At 44.3% G+C, this 24,231-nt stretch overlaps 1 protein-coding gene across 1 annotated transcript; it reads left to right on the top strand.

Moving 5' to 3' along the window:
• Window positions 1-5,796: 5,796 nt before the first annotated feature.
• LOC125555599 lies at window positions 5,797-23,960 on the top strand. The gene is made up of 10 exons (XM_048718501.1): window positions 5,797-5,887; window positions 5,975-6,040; window positions 6,124-6,297; window positions 6,378-6,512; window positions 6,610-6,752; window positions 6,839-7,147; window positions 20,637-20,795; window positions 20,880-20,978; window positions 21,187-21,333; window positions 23,884-23,960. Exons 6-10 carry the CDS (start codon window positions 7,100-7,102, stop codon window positions 23,902-23,904), a joined length of 474 nt encoding a protein of 157 aa, XP_048574458.1. The 5' UTR covers window positions 5,797-5,887; window positions 5,975-6,040; window positions 6,124-6,297; window positions 6,378-6,512; window positions 6,610-6,752; window positions 6,839-7,099; the 3' UTR covers window positions 23,905-23,960.
• Window positions 23,961-24,231: the final 271 nt, after the last annotated feature.

The following is a 24,231-nucleotide window of genomic DNA, read 5'->3' as shown; positions in this document are numbered from 1 at the left end:
GAGACTGATGGAAATATGCCCTAGAGTCAATAATAAAGTTGTTATTATTATATTTCCTTATTCATGATCAAGGTTTATTATTAATGCTAGAATTGTATTGACCGGAAACTTAAATACATGTCTGGATACATAAACAAATACCGTGTCCCTAGTGAGCCTCTACTAGACTAGCTCGTTGATCAAAGGATGGTTAAGGTTTCCTAACCATAGACATGAGTTGTCATTTGATAATGGGATCACATCATTAGGAGAATGATGTGATGGACAAGACCCATCCATTAGCTCAGCATATGATCATTCAGTTTATTGCTACTTCTTTCTTAATGTCAAATACATATTCCTTCGACCATGAGATCATGCAACTCCCGGATACCGCAGGAATACCTTATGTGCTATCAAACATCACAACGTAACTGGGTGATCATAAAGATGCTCTATAGGTATGTCTGAAGGTGTATATTGAGTTGGCATGAATCGAGATTGGGATTTGTCACTCCGTATGACAGAGAGGTATCTCTGGGCCCTCTTAGTAATACAACATCACAAGAAGCTTGCAAGCAAAGTGACTAAGGAGTTAGTTACGAGATGATGTATTACGAAACGAGTAAAGAGACTTGCCGGTGACGAGATTGAACTAGGTATGGAGATACCGATGATCGAATCTCAGGCAAGTAACATACCGACAGACAAAGGGAAATACGTATGTTGTCATAAAGGTTTGACCGGTAAAGATCTTTGTAGAATATGTAGGAACCAAAATGGGCATCCAGATCCCGCTATTGGTTATTGATTGGAGAAGCGTCTCGGTCATGTCTACATCATTCTCGAACCCGTAGGGTCCGCACGCTTAACGTTCGTTGACGATATAGTATTATATGAGTTATGTGAATTGGTGACCGAATGTTGTTCAGAGTCCCGGATGAGATCACGGACATGATGAGGACCTCTGGAGTGGTCCGGAGGTAAAGATTAATATATAGGACGATGCTATTTGGTCTCCGGAAAGGTTTCGGAATGCACCGGGTATTCATTGGGTCATCGGAAGGGGTTCCGGGAGACATATAGGGAGTATATGGGCCTAATGGGCCAAGGGAGGAACACACCAGCCCACAAGGGTCTGGCGCGCCCTCTCCCTGGCCGCCGGCCCTATAGGGAAGGAAAGGGGGGCACCTAAGGCAAGGGAGCCTCCGGCCCCCCTCCTACCTTCTCCTCCACCCCACAAGAAAGGAAAGGGGGGCGCGGCCAGGGCAGGAGCCCAGGGCGGGCGTCGGCCATCTTCGGGGAGCCCTAGGCTACCTCCCCTCCCCCACCTATATATATGAGAGGAGGGAGAGGAGCAACACACACCACGATCCCCAACCCGTGTGCGGTGCCCCGTCTCCTCTAGTTCTAGTTCCTCCTCCGTCCACGTCCGTTGTGCTTGGCAAAGCCCCGCGGATAGTTTCACCACCACCGTCACCACGCGTCGTGCTGCCGGAACTCATCTACTACTACGCCCGTCTTGCTGGATCAAGAAGGCGAGGACGTCATTGAGCTGAACGTGGCTGAACGCGGAGGTGTCGTACGTTCGGTACTTGACCGGGCAGATCGTGAAGGTGTACGACTACATCATCCGCGTTGAAAAACGCTTCCGCTTAACGGTCTACGAGGATACGCGGACACACCCTCCCCTCTCATAGCTATGCATCTCTATGGATAGATCTTGCGTGTGCGTAGAAATTTTTTGTTTTCCATGCAACGTTCCCCAACACTTGATGTATCGCGGGCTTTGTTAATATAGTTGGATCATATGGTGTTTTCTCCTCTCTATCTTGTTGTGATGAATTGAGTTTTCCCTTTGAGATTTCGTTTTATCAGATTGAATACTTTTATGGATTTGAGAGCACTTGATGTATGTCTTGCTATGAATATCAGTGGTGACAATGGGGTATCATATCGATTCACTCGATATATGTTTTGGCACTCAACTTGTGGATTTCTAAGGTGACATTGGGGTAATCTATGCATGGGGTTGATGCACATTTTCGTCCTTGTTTCTTCGGTAGAAATCTTGGGGCACTCTTTGAGGTTCTTTGTGTTGGATTAAGTATTATAAATCAGAAATTGTTTGATGCATATCGTATAATCAACTCACGGATACTCCTGGTGACATTGGAGTATTTAGGTGACATTAGAGTTGGTTGATGTGTATCATATGGTGTTATTTAGTACAAACTATTAGATAGATCGATCGGAATGGATAACTTGGTGTTATTTTAGTACGAACTCTTGGGTAAGATCGATCGAAAAGGATAATTTTGAGGTGGTTTCGTACCCTACAAACAATTTCGTCTTATATTCTCCGCTAGATAAGAACTTTGGAGTGATTCTTCATCGCACGTTGAGGGATGGTTATATGATCCAATTATATTAGCATTGTTGGGAGATTGCACTAGCGAAAGTACGGACCATAGGCCTCATTTTCAAGCATTGCAATACTGTTTGTGCTCACTTTTGTTACTTGCTACCTTACTGTTTTTTATTGTTACCATTACAAAAAGCAATATCTACTATCATTACGACACTTGTATCACCATCTCTTCGCCGAACTAGTGCATCTATATAATTTATCATTGTATTTGGTGTGTTGGGGACACAAGAGACTTTTTATTATTTGGTTGCAGGGTTGTTTGAGAGAGACCATCTTGATCCTACGCCTCCCACGGATTGATAAACCTTAGGTCATCCACTTTATGAAAAATTGTTACTGTCCTACAAAACTCTGTGCTTGGAGGCCTAACACAAGTCTACAAGAACAAGTTGTGTAGTAGACATCTCCAGGTTACTTATTATTAATAACAACAAGCATTTTTCATCTGAAAGTATATTTAAAAGTGAAAACAATGTATTGTATTGTTTATCAAAATTGGATGATGAGATAGTTCATTGTGTTGGACTAAAATAGGAGAACACAACTTCATTAGAAACAATGATGCTTCTTATTTCAATATATACATAAGATTGTATACTCTGATATATAAGAATAATTATGAAAATAACTTTAAATACCTTATACATATCTCCTTCAATTTGATTCAAAGTGAAAGACAACACATTAACTATTATGTGCTTTGTTTATCTGGTTGTCGCATCATCTTTATCCATCAAAAGCAATGTATTTCAAGCCTGGATTATGTTGGTTGGAAAAAGGATCACAACAGAGGCACAATAAACTGCCTACAACTTAACACCATATCGGCATAGTTGCAGTGGGTAAAAGGATGTTGCCTCCGGAGTTAGATCTTAAGTTAGGGCATATACTGTAATGTATGGCCAGCCCCTCTTATTAAATAACTGCGGGCAAAAAATCCTATTACTATATCAAGCGGCCAGCTTGGTGAGCTACCAACAAAAAATACAATCAGTGATGTAGATGCAGATAAATTTATGATTTAATTGTAACCTACTACCTCTCAAACTTAATTAAAAAACTTTTTTAACACTATGACAATGTAAAAAAAGGTAGGGCCATTTGCATTTCTGTCCCTAACTCGAACCACCTAATCAGATATACCCCTAATTCGAAAGCCTGCTCAAAAATGCCCCTCCGCCGTTACGTGCCCTTACAGAAATGCCCTTTTGCGCTGTTACCGTCCGGTCAAACAACTTTGACCGTCCTGAAAAAAATAGCAAAAATATTTAAAAAAATCTAAAATTTTGTGAGATCGAAGATACTCATGTGCGCAAGGTGCGTGCAAATTTTTGTGCTATTTGGACATTCCAGGAGCTCGTGGCGAGGAAAAACAGTTAATATGCACGCTAGTGAACAGTAAATTTGAAATAAAATAGCAAGAAAATTCAAAAAAATATAAAATTTTTTGGCATCAAAGAGGATTGGGTGCACAAGGTGCTTGCAAGTTTTTGTGATCAAATGACTTGCGAGGAGCTCTCGCAAGAAAAAACAAAATAGTCATTTTTTCCCAAGTTTTTTCCCGGGCCAGATTTTGTTTTTTTCTCCACAAGCCCCTCCAATGTCCAAACACAAAAAAAATTGGCACGCAGCTTTTAGACCATAGCCTCTTTGATGCCAAAAAATTTCATATTTTTTTGAATTTTCTTGCTATTTTTTTGAATTTACTGTTCACAGGCTTACATATTTACTGTTTTTCCTTTAACACGAGCTCCTGGAATGCCCAAACAGCACGAAAAATTGCACGCACCTTGCGAACCTGAGTATCTTTGATCTCACAAATTTTCAGATTTTTTAGATTTTTTTTTGCTATTTTTTTGGGGCCGGTCAATGCCCTTTGACCGGCTTTGACCGGACGGTAACGGCGTAAAAGGGCATTTCTGTAAGGGCACGTAACGGCGGAGGGGCATTTTTGAGAAGGCTTTCGAATTAGGGGCAAATGTGAGTAGTGGGTTCGAGTTAAGGACACAGATGTAAAAGACCCAAAAAGGTATTATATTTTTTAGTAATACAGAGGAGTATTATGTATTCGTTGAAATGTTTTTGAAGTTTAAAAATACTCCTACCATTTTCAGTATAATATACAAAAATAACTCTTCCCCGCAAAAGGAAAAGGTAGACGTGCTCTGCATGCAAGTTTTCTATACGTGACAAAGGGGAAAGACCAAACGTAGTTTCCGGTTACGCGCAACCGGAACTGGGCGGAGCACACGAGCCGCGTCCGTGGGTCGAACACCCGCACCCACCCCAGTCCCCTCGCCTCGCCTCGCCTCCCCTCCCCTCCCTAAACCTTTCTCCGCGGCGCAGAAACCCTACCTGAATCTCGTCGCCGGGCCGGGACGACGTGATCGAGGATCTCGTCGCTTCTCTTCTTCGGTCGCGTCTGCCGCAGTCGCCAGCTCCCGCAGGTGTGTCTTCCTCGCCTCTTCAATTTTCTGCGAGTGTTGGTTTACGCGCCATGAATCCCCTTTGCGAGATCAGTTCCCTGCCGCGGATCGCATTTCGATATCAGTTTCGCACCGGGGATCGCATTTCGATATCAGTTTCGCGCCGCGGGTCGCATTTCGACATCAGTTTCGCGCCGTGGATCGCATTTCGAAATCAGTTTCGCGCCGCGGATCGCATTTTGAGATCAGTTTCCTGCCGTGAATGCGAATCTGACCTGGTGATCTTCCCCGTTCATGCTTCGATTTTGCAATCTGGTCTACGTTTAGGGCGTCGTCCTTCTATCCTCCAATTTGTGAATTGAGACTCCTGATCTAGGACGTGACAGGGGTCGTACGTGCACTTATTATGTTTCAAGTCTTTCGGGATATGCGAATTTGCGACTTCAATTGGTTGATATGTGGTTTATTAAATTTTGCTTCAGTTTGATACATATGTATCTGTTATGTTATAATGTATGCATTATAGATCATAAGGGGAATGCTTGGATATTATACACTTGGCTATGACCATAATAGAAGTGATCTAGTATTCAGACAGTAAAGGTGGCAGTTAATGCTGGTATATTATGAGGACTATCTTGAATGCACATATTAGTTCTTATTCAAACAACTCCTATTATGTGGACTATCTTGAATGCACATATTAGTTCTTATTTAGACAGTAAAGGAGTATTTGAGTACACTTGGCCTTGACCAGTAATAGTAGTAGACATCTGCTATTAATCATACAGTTAGGTTAGCATTTATAGCAAGATGGCTATACATGCCCTTATATTTGTGTGGTTTAGTTTTTATCGGTTTATATGCTGCTGTTCATAGCAGTGATTTTGTAACAATACCTTTCCATTGTCACTCATTTTGCGTTTACTCAGCTTATATGTTTCTGTGTTTCTGCTGTATCAGGTTCTAAGAAAGATGCCTCCTCGAAGGGCGAGGAGGGGTCGCAGGCATGGGGGTAATCCCAGGACTCAGGAAGATAAGGATCAGCTTAGTAATAATCAATCTCTACCACTTACACTATATTTTCTCCTCTTTCCATCTCTCTCTCTCTCTCTCACGCACAATCCATTCTTTAAAGGGGTCCAACAACTCATAACCGCTACACTCTATGCCACTACTACGAGGGAGAAAAAGAGTATTAGAGGTATAAGATGTTATGTTTATTTTTTAACAGAGTTCTAGCATGTAGTTCTGGTTACTTATTTTCTTAATTTTGAAAAAATGCAGAGGAGGCCAAGACTATGGGAGAGAGTGAGAAATACGTAAACATTTTTGCAAACAATCAGATTCAAGGTGTGGGTGTGCTCAGCTATGCTTTACTGAATAAAAACAACTTGCTTGCCACTTGTTTACTGGAATATCTTCATTCCGACCCAAGCTCTAGGCTTCATGACGAGGCTGGTAGGCTTCCTACATTACTAGTTGTTATTGTTTTATGCAATAATCTAGAAATGCTCTCTCATGTGGTCTAGTAATTATAGGACGAACTCCCCTGCATTTTGCTGCCCGAGGTGGAAACATTGTTCTGATGGACAGTCTGGTGAACACTCATCACGTTGATGTGAATGCAACAGATAATTCAGGGTTAATTCCATTGCATTTGGCAGTTTTCTATGGTATGACTGCTTCTGTGGTGACGCATTTGTCACCATTTCAAATTTCTGGTTCTTGTTGCCGTCATGTTATGAATATTCATTTGTGTTTTCCTTTCAGATAATATTGATGCTCTACTTGAACTGATGAGGCTGGGAGCAACCATTGAGGGGAATACTTGTTTTGGGAAGGCTATCCACGGCGCTGCCTTTTTAGGAAGTCTTGGGGCTATTAAAGCTATTCACCAGGATTTCCCCAATGAGGTGGCTTTTTTTTCATACTATGCATCAGCTAGTTTTCTTTACTCGGTTCTGTAATGTGGTTTATATTTGCGTTTATTTGCTAATAGGTAAACATTGCTAGTGCTGGAAATTTCACGCCACTTATTTGTTCCCTGTTTGGCACTTCAGTTGACTGTCAGAACTTTCTTACAAGGGTAATAACATTTTACTTATTATATTTATAATGTTTTCCCTGTTCATAGTTTCACACTAATTCATATTTGCTCTTCTATAATTTTGCCATTTGAAAGGTATCTGATGTGGGTACTCTTCCCTTGTTCACCAAAGTGGCATTGGTTAAAACCAATGAGGCTGAAGCTCATGCTCTTATGAAAACGCTTTTAAACCATGGAGCAGATGTGAACATATGGGACCAGGTCTTCGTCGGTGTAACACCCTCGATGCGACTATAGCTCCCACGTGTCGAGGCACGACTTAGAGATATAATCGCATTGAAGGCATATGTCGCAAGTTAGGAAATCTTGACAACATCTCATGTAATAAGATAAAAAGGGAGATAACATAGTTGGCTTACACTCGCCACGTCAATCAAGTACATAAATAACATTACATCATCCAAACTCTCATGGCCCGACTACGGCGCCAAAATAAAAGAGAACCCAACATGCGACAACGGTCCCATTCACCCCCAACTGGGCACCACTACTGATCATCGGGAAAGGAAACATAGTATCGTTAAGAGTATTCGTCGAACTCCCACTTGAGCTGATACGCGTCACCTGGAGCGGAATCATCAGGCCCTGCATCTGGTGTAATAGTAATCTGTGAGCCACAGGGACTCGGCAATCTCGCACCCTCGCGATCAAGACTATTTAAGCTTATAGGTATGGCAAGGTAAAATATGAGTGGAGCTGCAGCAAGCGACTAGCAAGTATGGTGGCTAACTTATTCGCAAAGGAGAGCGAGAAGAGGAGGCAAAGCACGAGCGAGAAACTAGAGAACAACCTGCGCAAACATTACTCCAACACCGTGTCCACTTCCCGGACTCCGCCGAGAAGAGGCCATCACGGTAACACACTCAATTGATTCATTTTAATTAATTAAGGTTCAAGTTATCTACAACCGGACATTAACAAATTCCCATCTGCCCATAACCGCGGGCACGGCTTTCGAAAGTTCATTCCCTGCAGGGGAGTCTCAACTTAGCCCATGACAAGCTCTCACGGTCAACGAAGGAATAGACCTCCTCCCAAGACGTTCCGATCAGACTCGGTATCTCGGTAATTCAAGACAACTCCGACAATGGTAAAACAAGTCCAGCAACACCGCCCGCTGTGCCGACAAATCCCGATAGGAGCTGCACATATCTCGTTCTCAGGGCACACCGGATAAGCTAAGCGTACGGGAGCCAACGTAACCCAAGTTGCCAAGGGACGGCCCTGCACGGTGCTCTAGGTTGGACCAACACTCAGAGGAGCACTGGCCCGGGGGGGTAAAATAAGATGACCCTTGAGTCCGCGAAACCCAAGGGAAAAGGCTAGGTGGCAAATGGTAAAACCAAGGTTGGGCATTGCTGGAGAAGTCTTATTCAAGGCGGACTGTCAAGGGGTTCCCATTATAACCCAACCGCGTAAGGAACGCAAAATCCGGGAACATAACACCGATATGACGGAAACTAGGGCGGCAAGAGTGGAACAAAACACTAGGCGAGAGGCCGAGCCTTCCACCCTTTACCAAGTATATAGATGCATTAAGATAACTTAGCAATATAATGATATCCCAACAAGTAAATAAATGTCCAACAAGGAACGGCCTCCAATCTTCACCTGCAACTAGCAACGCTATAAGAGAGGCTGAGCAAAGCGGTAACATAGCCAATCAACGGTTTGCTAGGACAATGGTGGGTTAGAGGTTTGACATGGCAATTTGGGAGGCTTGCAAGCAAGTGGTAGGCATCGTAGCAATGGCATAGCAAAAGAGCGAGCAAACTAGCATAGCAAAGATAGTAGTGATTTCGAGGGTATGATCATCTTGCCTGCACAGTTGACAGAGTTGACTGGATCCTCAAGAGCAAACTCAACGGGCTCCTCGTTAGCGAACTCGTCTCCCGGCTCTACCCAAACAAGACAAACAAGCAATAAGGATACAATCAACCACGTGCAAACTCAAACAACACGATGCAAAGATGATATGCTATGCGGGATGCAAAATGCAAGATATGACAGGAAATGAATGAACCTGGCCTCAACTTGGAATTCCAAGGGTGCCACTGGAAAGATGAGATGAAATCGCTTGAAAACGATATAAAGAACGCCGGAATCGGAGTTACAGTTTGGAAATGGCAAGCGATTCAAAAATTGACACCGGTCTGCGATTTACAGCAAGTAGGCATCTAAATGCAATGAGATGAACATGCTACAGCACCCAAACATGACAAAAAAATACATGGCAGGGATGCACACAAGATGCTTAACAAAAGCCTAGCACTGAGCTACGGCCAATTCATCCATTAGGAGGTTCAAACAAGCATGGCAAAAACGCAAATGGTAAAACAGATCTCAGACTTAGTGAAATTAACACTTGTCTGGAATTTCAGATCATGTAGCCCTCTTCGGAGCAACAAAACAATATGCTACAGGACCTGAACATGACAAAGAAAGACCTGGTATGGAGCTACTCAACAAGTTTAACAAAAGTCCCTTAGTGACCTTGAGCCAAAAGGGATCACAAAATATACTAACAAGCACACGAACATAGCAAAAACATAATCAGTTTTCAGACTTAGTGAAAACTGGGACATGCTGAAACATAACTCACGAAGGCATGTTTACGAGCTCAATGCGCTCACCACGGTGCAAGTCATGGCAAGACAAGCATACATCCCTAAAGAAGGCACAAAATACAAGCTAGACATGGCAAGAACAATGGCATAGCATGCACGGATCAACTACAATAACATCGGCAAAATCGCAAACAAGTTGACGATCTGCCCAGATTCACAAGGAAGCAAAAGTAGAACTCGATTGACTCAAGCTAGGGTGCTCCATAATTACAAGTAAAGACATGGATGGATAGATAATAACAAGATTAACAAAACTCCTTTAATGATCATCCTCAAAAGAGGCACGGATCACTAGGAAATAGCAAGAACATATGGCATCATGAACTAAATAATCCCAGACTTAGTGAAAACTACTAAGTCCCTGAAAACAGATTTACCGGGTGCCTCACTTTGCAAGCTTGCACAAGTCACCACACACATCCTAAAAATGCATGGGTTGCACCTCTGGAAAGATAACAAGATGCTTAACAAAACATATGAAGGACTCACAGGCATATCATGCACACAACAATCATGGCAAAAATGACAAAAGTCTAAGATGAACTAGCAGATCTGACAATTTACTCATGAAGCCTCCTTCTAACAGCATTTCAGGCATCAAGATGCACTCAAATGAAAATGATGCAATGGAATGAAATGATGCACTCATTGAGACGAACATTTTGATATACTATATGCCCAAATCGGAGCTACGGATGCGGAGATATCACAGGTCAAAGATTGCATAAAATTAGGGTTTCGGGAGGAGAAAGTCAACCGATCCAAAATATCTCAGATCTGCACGGAAAACGAGGCACGGCTGGATCCGAGCTCGCCGGAGCTGTAGACGGCCGGAGTTGGAGGGGGCGGCCGGATCCGGGCTCCGGTCGCCGGAGAGGAGCGGGCGGCGGGGCTAGGAGAGTCCAAATGAGGTGCGGTTTTCGGCCACGCGATCGTCATCGAACGCTCTAGGTGATGGAGCAGAGTTTGGTGGGCTTTTGGGCCAAAATAGAGGGGTGTTGGGCTGCAACACACACGAGGCCTTTTCGGTCCCTCGGTTAACCATTGGAGTACCAAACGAAGTCCAAATGGTACGAAACTTGACAGGCGGTCTACCGGTAGTAAACCAAGGCAGCTTGGCAAGTGTCGGTCCAATCCGGAAATGTTTAATCCCCACACACAAAATAAAGCTAGAAATGATCACCGGAGGAGAACGAAGCGCCGGAATGCAAAACGGACAACGGGGAAAATGCTTGAATGTATGAGATGAACACGTATGCAAATGCAATGCACATGATGACATGATATGAGATGCATGACAATGACAACAAAACACGGAGACAAAACCCGAACCCGAGGAAATAAATATAACTTAACACCGGAAACGGCAAGAGTTGGAGTACAAATAGGGAAAGTTACATCCGGGGTGTTACAACACTCCACCACTACGAAAGGATCTCGTCCCGAGATCTAGGACTGAAAGAACGCCGGGTACTCAGAACGGAGGTGATCCTCGCGTTCCCAGGTAGCTTCACGCTCGAAATGGTGTGACCACTTGACTTTGAGAAATTTGATTGACTTGTTGCGAGTCTTGCGTTCAGTCTCTTCAAGAATAGCAACTGGGTGCTCACGATAAGAGAGATCTTCTTGGAGCTCAATGTCCTCGAAGTTGACGGTGCGGTCAGGAGTCTTGAAGCACTTTCGAAGCTGAGAGACATGGAACACGTCATGAACATTTGCAAAGTTTGAAGGAAGCTCGAGTTGATAGGCGAGGTCGCCTCTCTTGCTGACAATCTTGAAAGGTCCCACGTATCTAGGGGCAAGCTTCCCTTTGATACCGAAGCGACGAGTACCTTTCATAGGAGAGACACGGAGGTAAACATGATCTCCGATCTCGAAAGCCAAATCGCGGTGCTTACTATCATAGTAGCTCTTCTGACGGGATTGGGCTTCTTTGAGGTTATCACGAATGACTTTGCACATTTCTTCTGCCTCCGTGATTAAGTCATTACCCAAAAGCTGACGTTCACCGGTTTCAGACCAGTTGAGAGGGGTACGGCACTTCCTGCCATACAGAATTTCAAAAGGGGCCTTGCCCGAACTTGCTTGAAAACTGTTGTTGTAGGAGAATTCAGCATAAGGAAGACAATCCTCCCACTTCATGCCGAAGGAGATCACACAAGCCCTGAGCATATCTTCAAGAATCTGGTTGACACGCTCGACTTGACCGCTGGTTTGAGGATGGAAAACTGTGCTGATGCGGATGTTGGTGCCCATGGCCTTCTGAAAAGAATCCCAAAACTTCGAGGTAAAGATGCTGCCACGGTCTGAAGAGATCACTTGAGGAATACCGTGCAGAGAGACAATGCGAGAGGTATAGAGTTCCGCCAATTGAGCTGCAGTGATCGACTCTTTGATAGGCAGAAAGTGAGCCACTTTGGTGAGTTTGTCGATGACAACGAATATAGCATCATTGCCACGCTTGGACTTTGGAAACCCAGTCACGAAGTCCATTTCAATGTGGTCAAACTTCCATTATGGAATGGCAAGAGGTTGGAAGAGACCTGCTGGCCTTTGGTGTTCTGCCTTCACTCTTCTGCAGACATCACATTCATTCACGAATTGAGCGATCTCGCGCTTCATTCGAGTCCACCAATAAGCTTGCTTAAGGTCCTGATACATCTTCGTGCTCCCAGGGTGGATGGAGAGGAGAGAATTTTGAGCCTCGTTCATGATCACTTTACGGAGGTCACCTTTGGGCACAACGATACGATCCTCGAAGAAGAGAGTGTCCTTGTCAGAAAGGCGGTAGCACTTGTACTTGGACTGACTCTTGGCAATCCCAATCTTCACCTTTTTCACCATAGCATCAAGAAGCTGGGCTTGGCGAATCTGGTCTTCCAAGGTAGGAGAGACTAGAAGGTTGGCGAGGAAACCTTGAGGAACAACTTGCAGATTAAGTTTGCGGAAAGCTTCACAAAGCTCGGGTTGATAAGGCTTAAGAATCAGACTGTTGCGATAAGCCTTCCTGCTCAAAGCGTCAGCAATCACATTAGCCTTGCTTGGAGTGTACTCAATACTCGGATTATACTCTTGAATCATTTCGACCCATCGAGTTTGCCTGAGGTTGAGATTAGGCTGAGTGAAGATGTACTTGAGACTCTTGTGATCAGTGAAAATGTCCACTTTTCTTCCCAAGAGAAGATGTCTCCAAGTCAAAAGAGCATGCACAACTGCCGCCAACTCGAGATCATGAGTGGGGTAGTTCTTCTCATTAGGCTTCAACTGGCGAGATGTATAAGCAACAACTTTCTTCTCTTGCATCAATACTGCGCCAAGACGTTGGAGAGAGGCATCACAAAAGACCTCGTATGGCTTGGATTCATCAGGTGGAGTCAGAACTGGAGCAGTGATCAACTTCTCTTTCAAAGTGTTGAAAGCAATATCACACTCCGGAGACCAGACGTACTTGACGTGCTTCTGAAGAAGATTAGAGAGAGGCTTCGCGATCTTAGAAAAGTTTTCAACGAATCTTCGGCAATAGCTTGCGAGACCGAGAAAACTGCGGAGTTGCTTCACGTTCTGAGGAGGTTCCCAATTCACAATTGCAGACACCTTCTCAGGATTCACGGCAATGCCCTTGGCAGAGATGATATTACCAAGATAAAGAACCTCATCAAGCCAAAATTCACACTTGGAGAACTTGGCGTAGAACTGATGTTCCCTGAGCTTATCAAGCACCAAATGCAAGTGTTTGGCATGATCTTCCTTGTTCTTGGAGAAAACCAGAATGTCGTCGAGATAGACCAAAACGAAGTCATTGGTGTAGGCATTGAAGATGAAGTTCATCATGCAAGAGAACGTCGGAGGAGCGTTGGCGAGGCCAAAAGACATGATAGTGTATTCATATGAACCAAATCTTGTTCTGAATGCTGTCTTGGGAATATCTTCTTCACGAATGCGAATCTGATGATAACCCATACGGAGATCAAGCTTGGAGAATACTTGAGCACCTTTGAGTTGCTCGAACAGCTCATTGATGTTGGGAAGTGGATATTTGTTCTTGATGGTCTTCTTGTTCACTGGACGGTAATCAACACAAAGTCGGTCCGTTTCATCCTTCTTCTTCACAAAAAGAACACCACAACCCCACGGAGAAGAACTAGGCCGGATGAGACCCATTTTCTCTTGCATATCGATTTGCTTCTTCAGCTCCTTCAACTCTTCAGGTCCGAGCTTGTAAGGACGTTTGCACACAGGTTCCGTGCCAGGCTCAAGATCAATAACGAATTCAACTGGCCGGTGCAGAGGCATTCCTGGGAGCTCTTCTGGAAAGACGTCTTGATATTCGCAAACGACTGGAATTTGCGAGATGGCGTCCAATTCACCCTTCTCATTGAGAGAAAACAGACGAATGGTATCATCACGAGCGGCAAAGACAATTACATCCTCAGACGAATGAGTCAATTGAATCTGCCTGGCTGCACAATCAAGCTGAGCCTTGTGCTTAGAAAGCCAATTCATCCCGAGAATAAGATCAATATCCGAGTTACCAAGAACCATTGGAGAAGCCAGAAACTTGAAATCACCCATCATGATAGAAACATCCGGGACTATTGAAGTAGCCCTCATAGACTTAGCCGGAGAAACCACTCCCATAGGTTTACCCAACATTTGTGAAACGAAGTCATGCTTGGAAACAAATGATCTTGACATGAAACAATGCGATGCACCAGTGTCAAAAAGAACTTTTGCTGGAAAAGAGTTAACTGGAAAATTACCCATGATGACATCTGATGATTCCTCTGCCTGAGCTGCATTCATCAAATTGACCTTGGCATGCTTGGGGTTATGCTTGACCACAGCTGTACTTGTCGATCTGACAGGAGGAGGAGGAGGAGGAGGAAGACGCCTCTGGTTGAGACACTTGTTGGCATAGTGACCCTTCTGTTGGCACTTGTTGCACGTGACCTCTGAAAGCGGACGGTGATACGGAGCACTCGATCTTGGAGCTTGAGACGAAGTCTTGTTCTGAAAGCCAGGGTTGGGTGGGTGGGAAGAACCACTGCCACCTTTGCTCTTCTGCTGAAACGGCTGACGGGACGGAGGAGGAGGAAGCCAAAACTTCTGCTGCTTGGCCACTTGAGTAGAGGAAGAAGGAGTAACATCTCTGACTCGCTTCTTGGAAGCATCACACCTCAACTGAGCAGCCTCTTGCTTCAGTGCCATGTTGTAGAACTCATCGTATCTCAAGGGCTCGAAGAGGACAAGAGCGAGCTGAATTTCTTCTCTGAGACCACCCCTGAACTGACATATCATGCTCTTCTCATCGGGCACGTCCTGCTTGGCAAAGCGGGCGAGTTTCTGGAACAACTTGTTGTAGTCATAGACAGACAAAGAGCCTTGCTTCAGATTGCGGAATTCCTCACGCTTGCTTTCAACCACGCTCTGCGGAATATGATGAGCTCGGAAATCTCGACGGAAATCATCCCAAGTGATAACACGTCCACCTCTGGAATCCTTGTACTGCTGGAACCATTCTGCAGCTTGATCTTTGAGTTGGAAGGAAGCGAACTTGACAAAGTCCTCAGGCCTGACGTTACTGCACTCGAAATGCTTACACAGATCCACAAGCCAATCGTCAGCATCGGTTGCCTCAACACAATTGCTGAAAGTCTTTGGCCCGTTAGCAAGGAACTGGTTGAGTGTAGCAAAGTGACTCTGATTGCTGCCTTGATTCCCTTGACTGCCTTGATTGCGCTCTTGAAGAATTTGCATGATCAGCTGTGTGTTTGCATTGGTTGCGGCCATCACAGCTTGCCATGCCTCTGGAGGAGGGAGGTGGTGGCGGATCAGGATTCGGAGTCGTGCGCGTTGGAGGAGCCATCCTGAAGAGGGTGACCACCATTAGCACATTGATAGATAAATATTGAAGCTGAATCCAACGGAATGAAAATTGCAACATATAGTCTTCACATCCGAACAAAATGAACGAATGCATTCCTCTTGAAATGGTCACATATCCATAAATTGAGAAGCCACGTAGAATGAAGGTCGATAAATAAATCAACAAGGTACGGCTCAAGAACGAATAATCGGTAAGAAATCCCAATCTCAAACCAATATCCGTGGAAGAAGAACTAGAGCTACGAGAATTCCCACCTATGAAACTCCCGAACCTTTCCGTTTATGCAATCAGGTGTTGGGGATACAGGGGAAGCATAATATCTCACCCAAACTAGCAAATCCTACATCCAGCTGTATCCATCCTTCAACACATAACCAAGAAAACCTTCGGAAACCATCTACCTCAACCTTCGAAAAGCATCCGTTATACTAGTTATGGCGATACTCCCGAACTCCCACCCCAGTACTGGGTGGCGTCGAGGTTATCTCACCAACGAATTGCATAAAAGAGATTTTCGATGTCGGCGTACTAGACTCAGGTATTCCAGAACTGCAACGATAAAGTTATGATGACAACACCTCAGAGCACAACTCCCCGGGACACTTCCACTAAACCCCTGACAGGAGGCACCAAGTCAATGTTCTCATCATAAAACCATCCGAACGATTCCAAGATACCCGCGTGATCCTAAAAAAATTAGTGAAATTTGAGAAGAGAAGAGTCAAAACTCTACGCCAGGATGCCTTACCACAGCGATGAGGAGACTGGGAAGTAAAAAGAATTCCTAATCTCTCCGATATATAATTCCTAAATGACTCAAAACATTTTTCTAGACACAACTCGGCCGCTAAAACGATCAAGCAATGGGGCTCCTAAGGTCGGGGAAGGCTCTGATACCAACTTGTAACACCCTCGATGCGACTATAGCTCCCACGTGTCGAGGCACGACTTAGAGACATAATCGCATTCAAGGCATATGTCGCAAGTTAGGCAATCTTCACAACATCCCATGTAATATGATAATAAAAGGGAGATAACATAGTTGGCTTACACTCGCCACGTCAATCAAGTACATAAATAACATTACATCATCCAAAACACTCATGGCCCACTACGGCGCCAAAATAAAGAGAACCCAACATGCGACAACGGTCCCAATCACCCCCAACTGGGCACCACTACTGATCATCGGGAAAGGAAACGTAGTATCGTTGAGAGTCTTCGTCGAACTCCCACTTGAGCTCATACGCGTCTCCTGGAGCGGAATCATCAGGCCCTGCATCTGGTGTAATAGTAATCTGTGAGCCACAGGGACTCAGCAATCTCGCAGCCTCGCGATCAAGACTATTTGAGCTTATAGGCATGGCAAGGTAAAATATGAGTGGAGCTGCAGCAAGCGACTAGCAAGTATGGTGGCTAACTTATTTGCAAAAGAGAGCGAGAAGAGGAGGCAAAGCACGAGCGAGAAGCTAGAGAACAACCTGCACAAACATTACTCCAACACCGTGTCCACTTCCTGGACTCCGCCGAGAAGAGGCCATCACGGTAACACACTCAGTTGATTCATTTTAATTAAATTAAGGTTCAAGTTATCTACAACCGGACATTAACAAATTCCCATCTGCCCATAACCGCGGGCACGGCTTCCGAAAGTTCAATCCCTGCAGGGGAGTCCCAACTTAGCCCATGACAAGCTCTCACGGTCAACGAATAAATAGACCTCCTCCCAAGACATTCCGATCAGACTCGGTATCTCGGTAACTCAAGACACTTCGACAGGTTAAAACAAGACCAGCAACACCGCCCGAATGTGCCGACAAATCCCGATAGGAGCTGCACATATCTCTCTCTCAGGGCACACTCAGATTGTCCAAACTTCCGATAGGCCAGCCCAGAGTTGCCCCTGGTAGCCACCGGCGGCTGACAGTTTGGACCAACACTCAGAGGAGCACTGGCCCGGGTGGGTTAAAATAATGATGACCCTTGAGTCTGCAGAACCCAAGGGAAAGAAAAGGCTAGGTGACAAATGGTAAAACCAAGGTTGGGCATTGCTGGAAAAGCTTTAATCAAGGCGAAATATCAAGGGGTTCCCATTATAACCCAACCGCGTAAGGAACGCAAAATCCGGGAACATAACACCGATATGACGGAAACTAGGGCGGCAAGAGTGGAACAAAACACTGAGGCGAGAGGTCGAGCCTTCCACCCTTTACCAAGTATATAGATGCATTAAGATAACACGGCAATATAATGATATCCCAACAAATAAAAATAAAATGGTTCCAACAAGGAACGACCTCCAATCTTCACCTGCAACTAGCAACGCTAAAGAGGGGCTGAGCAAAGCGGTAACATAGCCAATCAACGGTTTGCTAGGACAAGGTGGGTTAGAGGTTTTACATGGCAATATGGGAGGCTTGAAAACAAGTGGTAGGCATCATAGCAATGGCATAGCAAAAGAGCGAGCAAACTAGCATAGCGAAGATAGTAGTGATTTCGAGGGTATGATCATCTTGCCTGCACAGTTGTCAGAGTTGACTGGATCCTCGAAAGCAAACTCAACGGGCTCCTCGTTAGCAAACTCGTCTCTCGGCTCTACCAAACAAGACAAACAAGCAACAAGGACACAATCAACCACGTGCAAGGATCAAGCGGTATGATGCAATCATGATGTGCTATGCGGGATGCGATGCGGGATGCAAAATGCAAGATATGACAGGAAATGCATGAACCTGGCCTCAACATGGAAATCCAAGTGTGCCACTGGAAATATGAGATGAAATCGCTTGAAAACGATATAAAGAACGCCGGAATCGGAGTTACGGTTTGGAAATGGCAAGCGATTCAAAATTGACACCGGTCTGCGATTTACAGCAAGTAGGCATCTAAATGCAACGACATGAACATGCTACAGCACCCAAACATGACACCAAAATACATGGAAGGGATGCACACAAGATTCTTATCAAAATACTAGCACTAAGCCACGGCCAATTCATCCATTAACAGGTTCAAACAAGCATGGGCAAAAACGCAAATGGTAAAACAGATCTCAGACTTAGTGAAATTAACACTTGTCTGGAATTTCAGATCATGTAGCCCTCTTCGGAGCAACAAAACAATATGCTACAGGACCTGAACATGACAACGAAAGACCTGGTATGGAGCTACTCAACAAGTTTAACAAAAGTCCCTTAGTGACCTTGAGCCAAAAGGGATCACAAAATATACTAACAAGCACACGAACATAGCAAAAACATAATCAGTTTTCAGACTTAGTGAAAACTGGGACATGCTGAAACATAACTCACGAAGGCATGTTTACGAGCTCGATGCGCTCACCACGGTGCAAGTCATGGCAAGACAAGCATACATCCCTAAAGAAGGCACAAAATACAAGCTAGACATGGCAAGAACAATGGCATAGCATGCACGGATCAACTACAATAACATCGGCAAAATCGCAAACAAGTTGACGATCTGCCCAGATTCACAACGAAGCAAAAGTAGAGCTCGATTGACTCAAGCTAGGGTGCTCCATAATTACAAGTAAAGACATGGATGGATAGATAATAACAAGATTAACAAAACTCCTTTAATGATCATCCTCAAAAGAGGCACGGATCACTAGGAAATAGCAAGAACATATGGCATCATGAACTAAATAATCCCAGACTTAGTGAAAACTACTAAGTCCCTGAAAACAGATTTACCGGGTGCCTCACTTTGCAAGCTTGCACAAGTCACCACACACATCCTAAAAATGCATGGGTTGCACCTCTGGAAAGATAACAAGATGCTTAACAAAACATATGAAGGACTCACAGGCATATCATGCACACAACAATCATGGCAAAAATGACAAAAGTCTAAGATGAACTAGCAGATCTGACAATTTACTCATGAAGCCTCCTTCTAACAGCATTTCAGGCATCAAGATGCACTCAAATGAAAATGATGCAATGGAATGAAATGATGCACTCATTGAGACGAACATTTTGATATACTATATGCCCAAATCGGAGCTACGGATGCGGAGATATCACAGGTCAAAGATTGCATAAAATTAGGGTTTCGGGAGGAGAAAGTCAACCGATCCAAAATATCTCAGATCTGCACGGAAAACGAGGCACGGCTGGATCCGAGCTCGCCGGAGCTGTAGACGGCCGGAGTTGGAGGGGGCGGCCGGATCCGGGCTCCGGTCGCCGGAGAGGAGCGGGCGGCGGGGCGGCGACCCGCGCGGGGCGGCGTCGGCGGCCCGCGGTGGCGGCGGCAGCGGCGGCCCGCGGTGGCGGCGGGGGCGGCCCGGCGAGGCGGCGGCGGCAGCCGGGCGAGGCGGCGGCGGCGGAGGACGGCGGGAGGCGGCGGAGGACGGCAGTGTGGGGCGCGGCCCGCGGTGGCGGCGTCGGGGGCCGGCCTTGGGGCTTCGGGCCCGTGGCCGGTTGCCACGTGGCGGCGGCGGATAGGGCGAGGGGGGCGGCGGCGGACGTGTCCGGCGCGCGGAGATGAAATTAGGGTTTCGGGGAGAGGGAGAGATCCGAAATTCGGGGGGGTCTATTTATAGGCATAAGTGGAGCTAGGAGAGTCCAAATGAGGTGCGGTTTTCGGCCACGCGATCGTCATCGAACGCTCTAGGTGATGGAGCAGAGTTTGGTGGGTTTTTGGGCCAAAATGGAGGGGTGTTGGGCTGCAACACACACGAGGCCTTTTCGGTCCCTCGGTTAACCGTTGGAGTACCAAACGAAGTCCAAATGGTACGAAACTTGACAGGCGGTCTACCGGTAGTAAACCAAGGCCGCTTGGCAAGTGTCGGTCCAATCCAGAAATGTTTAATCCCCACACACAAAAGAAAGCTAGAAATGATCACCGGAGGAGAACGAAGCGCCGGAATGCAAAACGGACAACGGGGAAAATGCTTGAATGTATGAGATGAACACGTATGCAAATGCAATGCACATGATGACATGATATGAGATGCATGACAACGACAACAAAACACGGAGACAAAACCCGAACCCGAGGAAATAAATATAACTTAACGCCGGAAACGGCAAGAGTTGGAGTACAAATAGGGAAAGTTACATCCGGGGTGTTACAGTCGGTCTCTTTGTGGATTTATTAGGTGTCATGTTATGTTGTTTTCTCTCCTTTTGACATGTATCTCTTAAAAATATAGGATTTTCTTGAAGAACCAGCATTGGTCATCGCCGCCAAAAACAAATGGAATCTGGTCATCGACCTTTTATTTGATAGAACAGAACAGATAGCTGGCATAGAGGACTGGACCGTTGCAAATTTACTCAGCCATGTCCAGACAGAAGAGTTCTTGCATGAGGTATTGTTTTGACTTCAGTGTTCAATGCTTCCGTTTTTCTTGTGGCATAATTTATTTACATTTCACAAATCCGTTATGCTTTAGGACCGTTTGAGGAAAGCAAATAAAGTCCAGCAGCTGCGCCCCAGAATAATTGTTGAACTGGAAGCTAGAAATGTTGTTGTCGCGACCTATCTTTGCAAGGTAAGTCCAAAAGTATGGATTTCCTGAGTAGCAAAGTGTCGGCTTGCCAGTTTCAGTCATGTTACAATTCGAATATGGCGATGCACCCATGAAACTGAGTCCTATAAACACGTAGAATTGTCGCCATTGCATCCTTATTCCAATCATTGCACCAGTACAAATTGTGATGTATCATGAAGACTTGAACTATATTTCCTTTATGTGGCAGGCTTTAAAATCTGATATGGATGAATGGGACTGGAGCAACATCAGCAGTCTATGCGACCTCTGTGTACACTTTGGAATAACGTCATCTGAATATGAAATAACAGTGGAATGTATTTCTACGTACATGAGTGCTTATTTCTCAAAAGAGGTTGGTCATGCAGTATTTTGTTATACCGATTACACAATAAGCTGTATCTTATTTTCTTAACAGTATCATGGTAAAATAAGCAGCTTGTTAATATGCTAACTAGGCACTTCGCAGGAACGCTGGATGCCCAGTTTGTGTAGTAGTTTTGGACTTCTGTTGGATGACCAGATTTGCATTGGGAATAGTTTATAAAAGCTGTATATCCTTGTGATTTGGGATTAGTTTATTGCTAGTATGCTTACATTTACATAAAATTGTGCTGTTGAATTGATTTACTGTTACTGAGGCGGCGTTGCCAAGGCAGTTGCTGCTGGGCACAGGGCCGGCCCATAGGCCGGGCAAAAGGGGCGACCGCCCCGGGCCCCAAGAGGGGAGGGGCCCAACTAAAACTTACACTAGTAAGATTTTTGGTAAGCACAAAACTGCAGCGAGAGGAGTGGCTGAGGGCAGATTGGGATCATCTGCAGGCCAGGAGGAAGGAAAAGCCTGGTCGGCACTTTGAAATATACCTATACTCTCGAAGATCAAACTATTCATCTGGCGTTTGGCACGGCATTCGCTGCATACCACGGATGTGTTACACCACAGGAATATGGCAACCCAGGGCACATGTCCTTTGTGTGGATGCCAAGACTCGTGGCGGCACACTTTGATCTCCTGTACGATGTCGAGGTGTGTGTGGGCACTATCGGATGCAGATGTGCTGCTAGCGATGGCAGAATTAGAGGAACCAAGTGCAAAGAGATGGCTGTTTGAATTATACAGTAGGATGGATCACTCCAAGTTTACAACAATGGTTGTCACACTTTGAGCGATTTGGTATGCTCGGCGAAAAGCTGTGTACGAGGCAATCTTTCAAGCGCCGCACCAAACTGTTTCTTTTGTGAACAACTTCCTTGCGGACTTGCAACATATCCCTAAGGTGAACATGACGGTGAGCATGTCAGCACGGGCGGCCAGGACTCAACACTGGCTCGCTTCGGGAACCACCACTGTCAAAGTGAACGTTGATGGAGCAGTAGCTCGGAGCAGAAGGGCGAAGCTGTGGCTGCACTATGTCGAGATGAGAATGGCAACTACCTAGGGTCTTATGGAGTGTTCTACAAAGGTGTCGTTGATCCAACGGTCTTAGAAACCTTTTCTTGCAGAGAGGGACTAGCTTTGGCAGAAGATCTGGATGTTCATGATGTGGTTCTGGCTTCCGATTGTGAAGGAGTAATTAATGACATCAACTGGGGAACAAGTGGACCGAGCACAACAATCACACATGAAATAATAGCTCGTAGTTCTGGTTTTTCTTCTTCCAAGTTTATTTTTGAGCGTAGAAACTTCAATTTGGAGGCTCACAATCTCGCAAAGTATGCATATAATCTAGGCATAGATAGAGATGTGTGGTTGGGCAATCCTCATGACCCAACTATTGTCCCTATGAACATGTCTCTGAATCAATAAAGCTTGCGAGATCTCTCCAAAAAAGAGTATACATTACATCTGGAATATTATTCAATGGATAAAATAGAGCCTCAATTAGCATAAGCATAAGTTCACACCACATACTGATAAGTTATACCACGCTTAGGCAAACCAATCTGACTGCGGAGTTGAGTTCAAATACATTAGTCTCTCTTTTACAATGCATGTCTTAGTATCATAATGAAAATTATGATATATCGATTTCAATGTTTAAACCAATGCACAATTTTTAATTTGATAAACGTTTAGGCATCTCATTTGCACCAAACTAAACTAAGTGAATCTGGACGAGCACATTAGGTAATCGAATCATGCATAAAAGCATAATCAACAACATTTTTGGTTCTTCGAATTACTGAACCTATTATGCAGGCCACATTTTCTATGCCCTAGAAGTTTCCATGAATATGACCACCTAATATATACTAGAAATTGCTATAAAAATATTTGTTGGTATATCTATAATTTATAAATCTATATCGTAATATTCAATATAACATGAAAAGATATATGAACACACGCATGTATATGCAAATGTGTATACACTACACCGTTTATGCAATATTAGAAAAATAAATATGAAAGATTGTCTTAACAATAAAGAAAAGTTTTGGTACATCATAAATTTTTCATTTTGTAAAATTAAGATGTTCAATTATATACATTACAGATGCATACCAAATAATAATATAAATGTTATTTGAAAACATTTTATGTGGCTAAGTAATAAAAAATATTAATTACAATTATAATATGATACACTTAGTTAAAATAAGTATAAAAGTTTAATATGATAAGGCTCTTTTAGCTATAAAGGCTTGTCTTGCTCTGGAACCGGACAACCAGGAATTCATCAGACTCCACACGAAAGATACTTTTATGACTACATATCAGTTAATGTTTATGTAGTTTTGTGACTACATATCAGTTAATGTTTATGTAGTTTTGTGACTACATATCAGTCAATGTTTATGTAGTTTTATGACTACATATCAGTCAATGTTTATGTAGTTTTGTGACTACATATCAGTTTGTGTTTATGTTCTGTAACTGTTAATTCACATTCAATCTTTTCAGAATGGTGAAAAGGTTATCTGAAGAGAATACAGCGAGTACAAGTGGGCCTTCGCAGTAAAGCTGAGTGTCTTCGATCACAATGTCTCTGGGATACACCTGTCGCAACTTCTGGTTACTGTTTGAATGATCTAGTGTAGTTAGCCTAGCTGTTTCTGGTTATGTTTGGAGTCTGATGATATATGCGAAGGTTTCCAGTCTTGAGACTGGCTTCGTGTGTGGATCTTGCATGATCCGGTTTTTATGTGCTGTGGTTCTTTGCAACCCAGCAATGCAAGGTAACTCTAAATGTTAGGTAACTCTAAATGTTTCTAGCTGGGAGTTTTGAGTCTTGTGCAGTCTGATGATATA

This window comes from Triticum urartu, chromosome 5, assembly GCF_003073215.2.
Source record: "Triticum urartu cultivar G1812 chromosome 5, Tu2.1, whole genome shotgun sequence".
Lineage (NCBI taxonomy): Eukaryota > Viridiplantae > Streptophyta > Magnoliopsida > Poales > Poaceae > Triticum > Triticum urartu.
The sequence above is the reverse complement of the archived record's forward strand: the minus strand, read 5'-3'. Positions and strand labels throughout refer to the sequence as shown.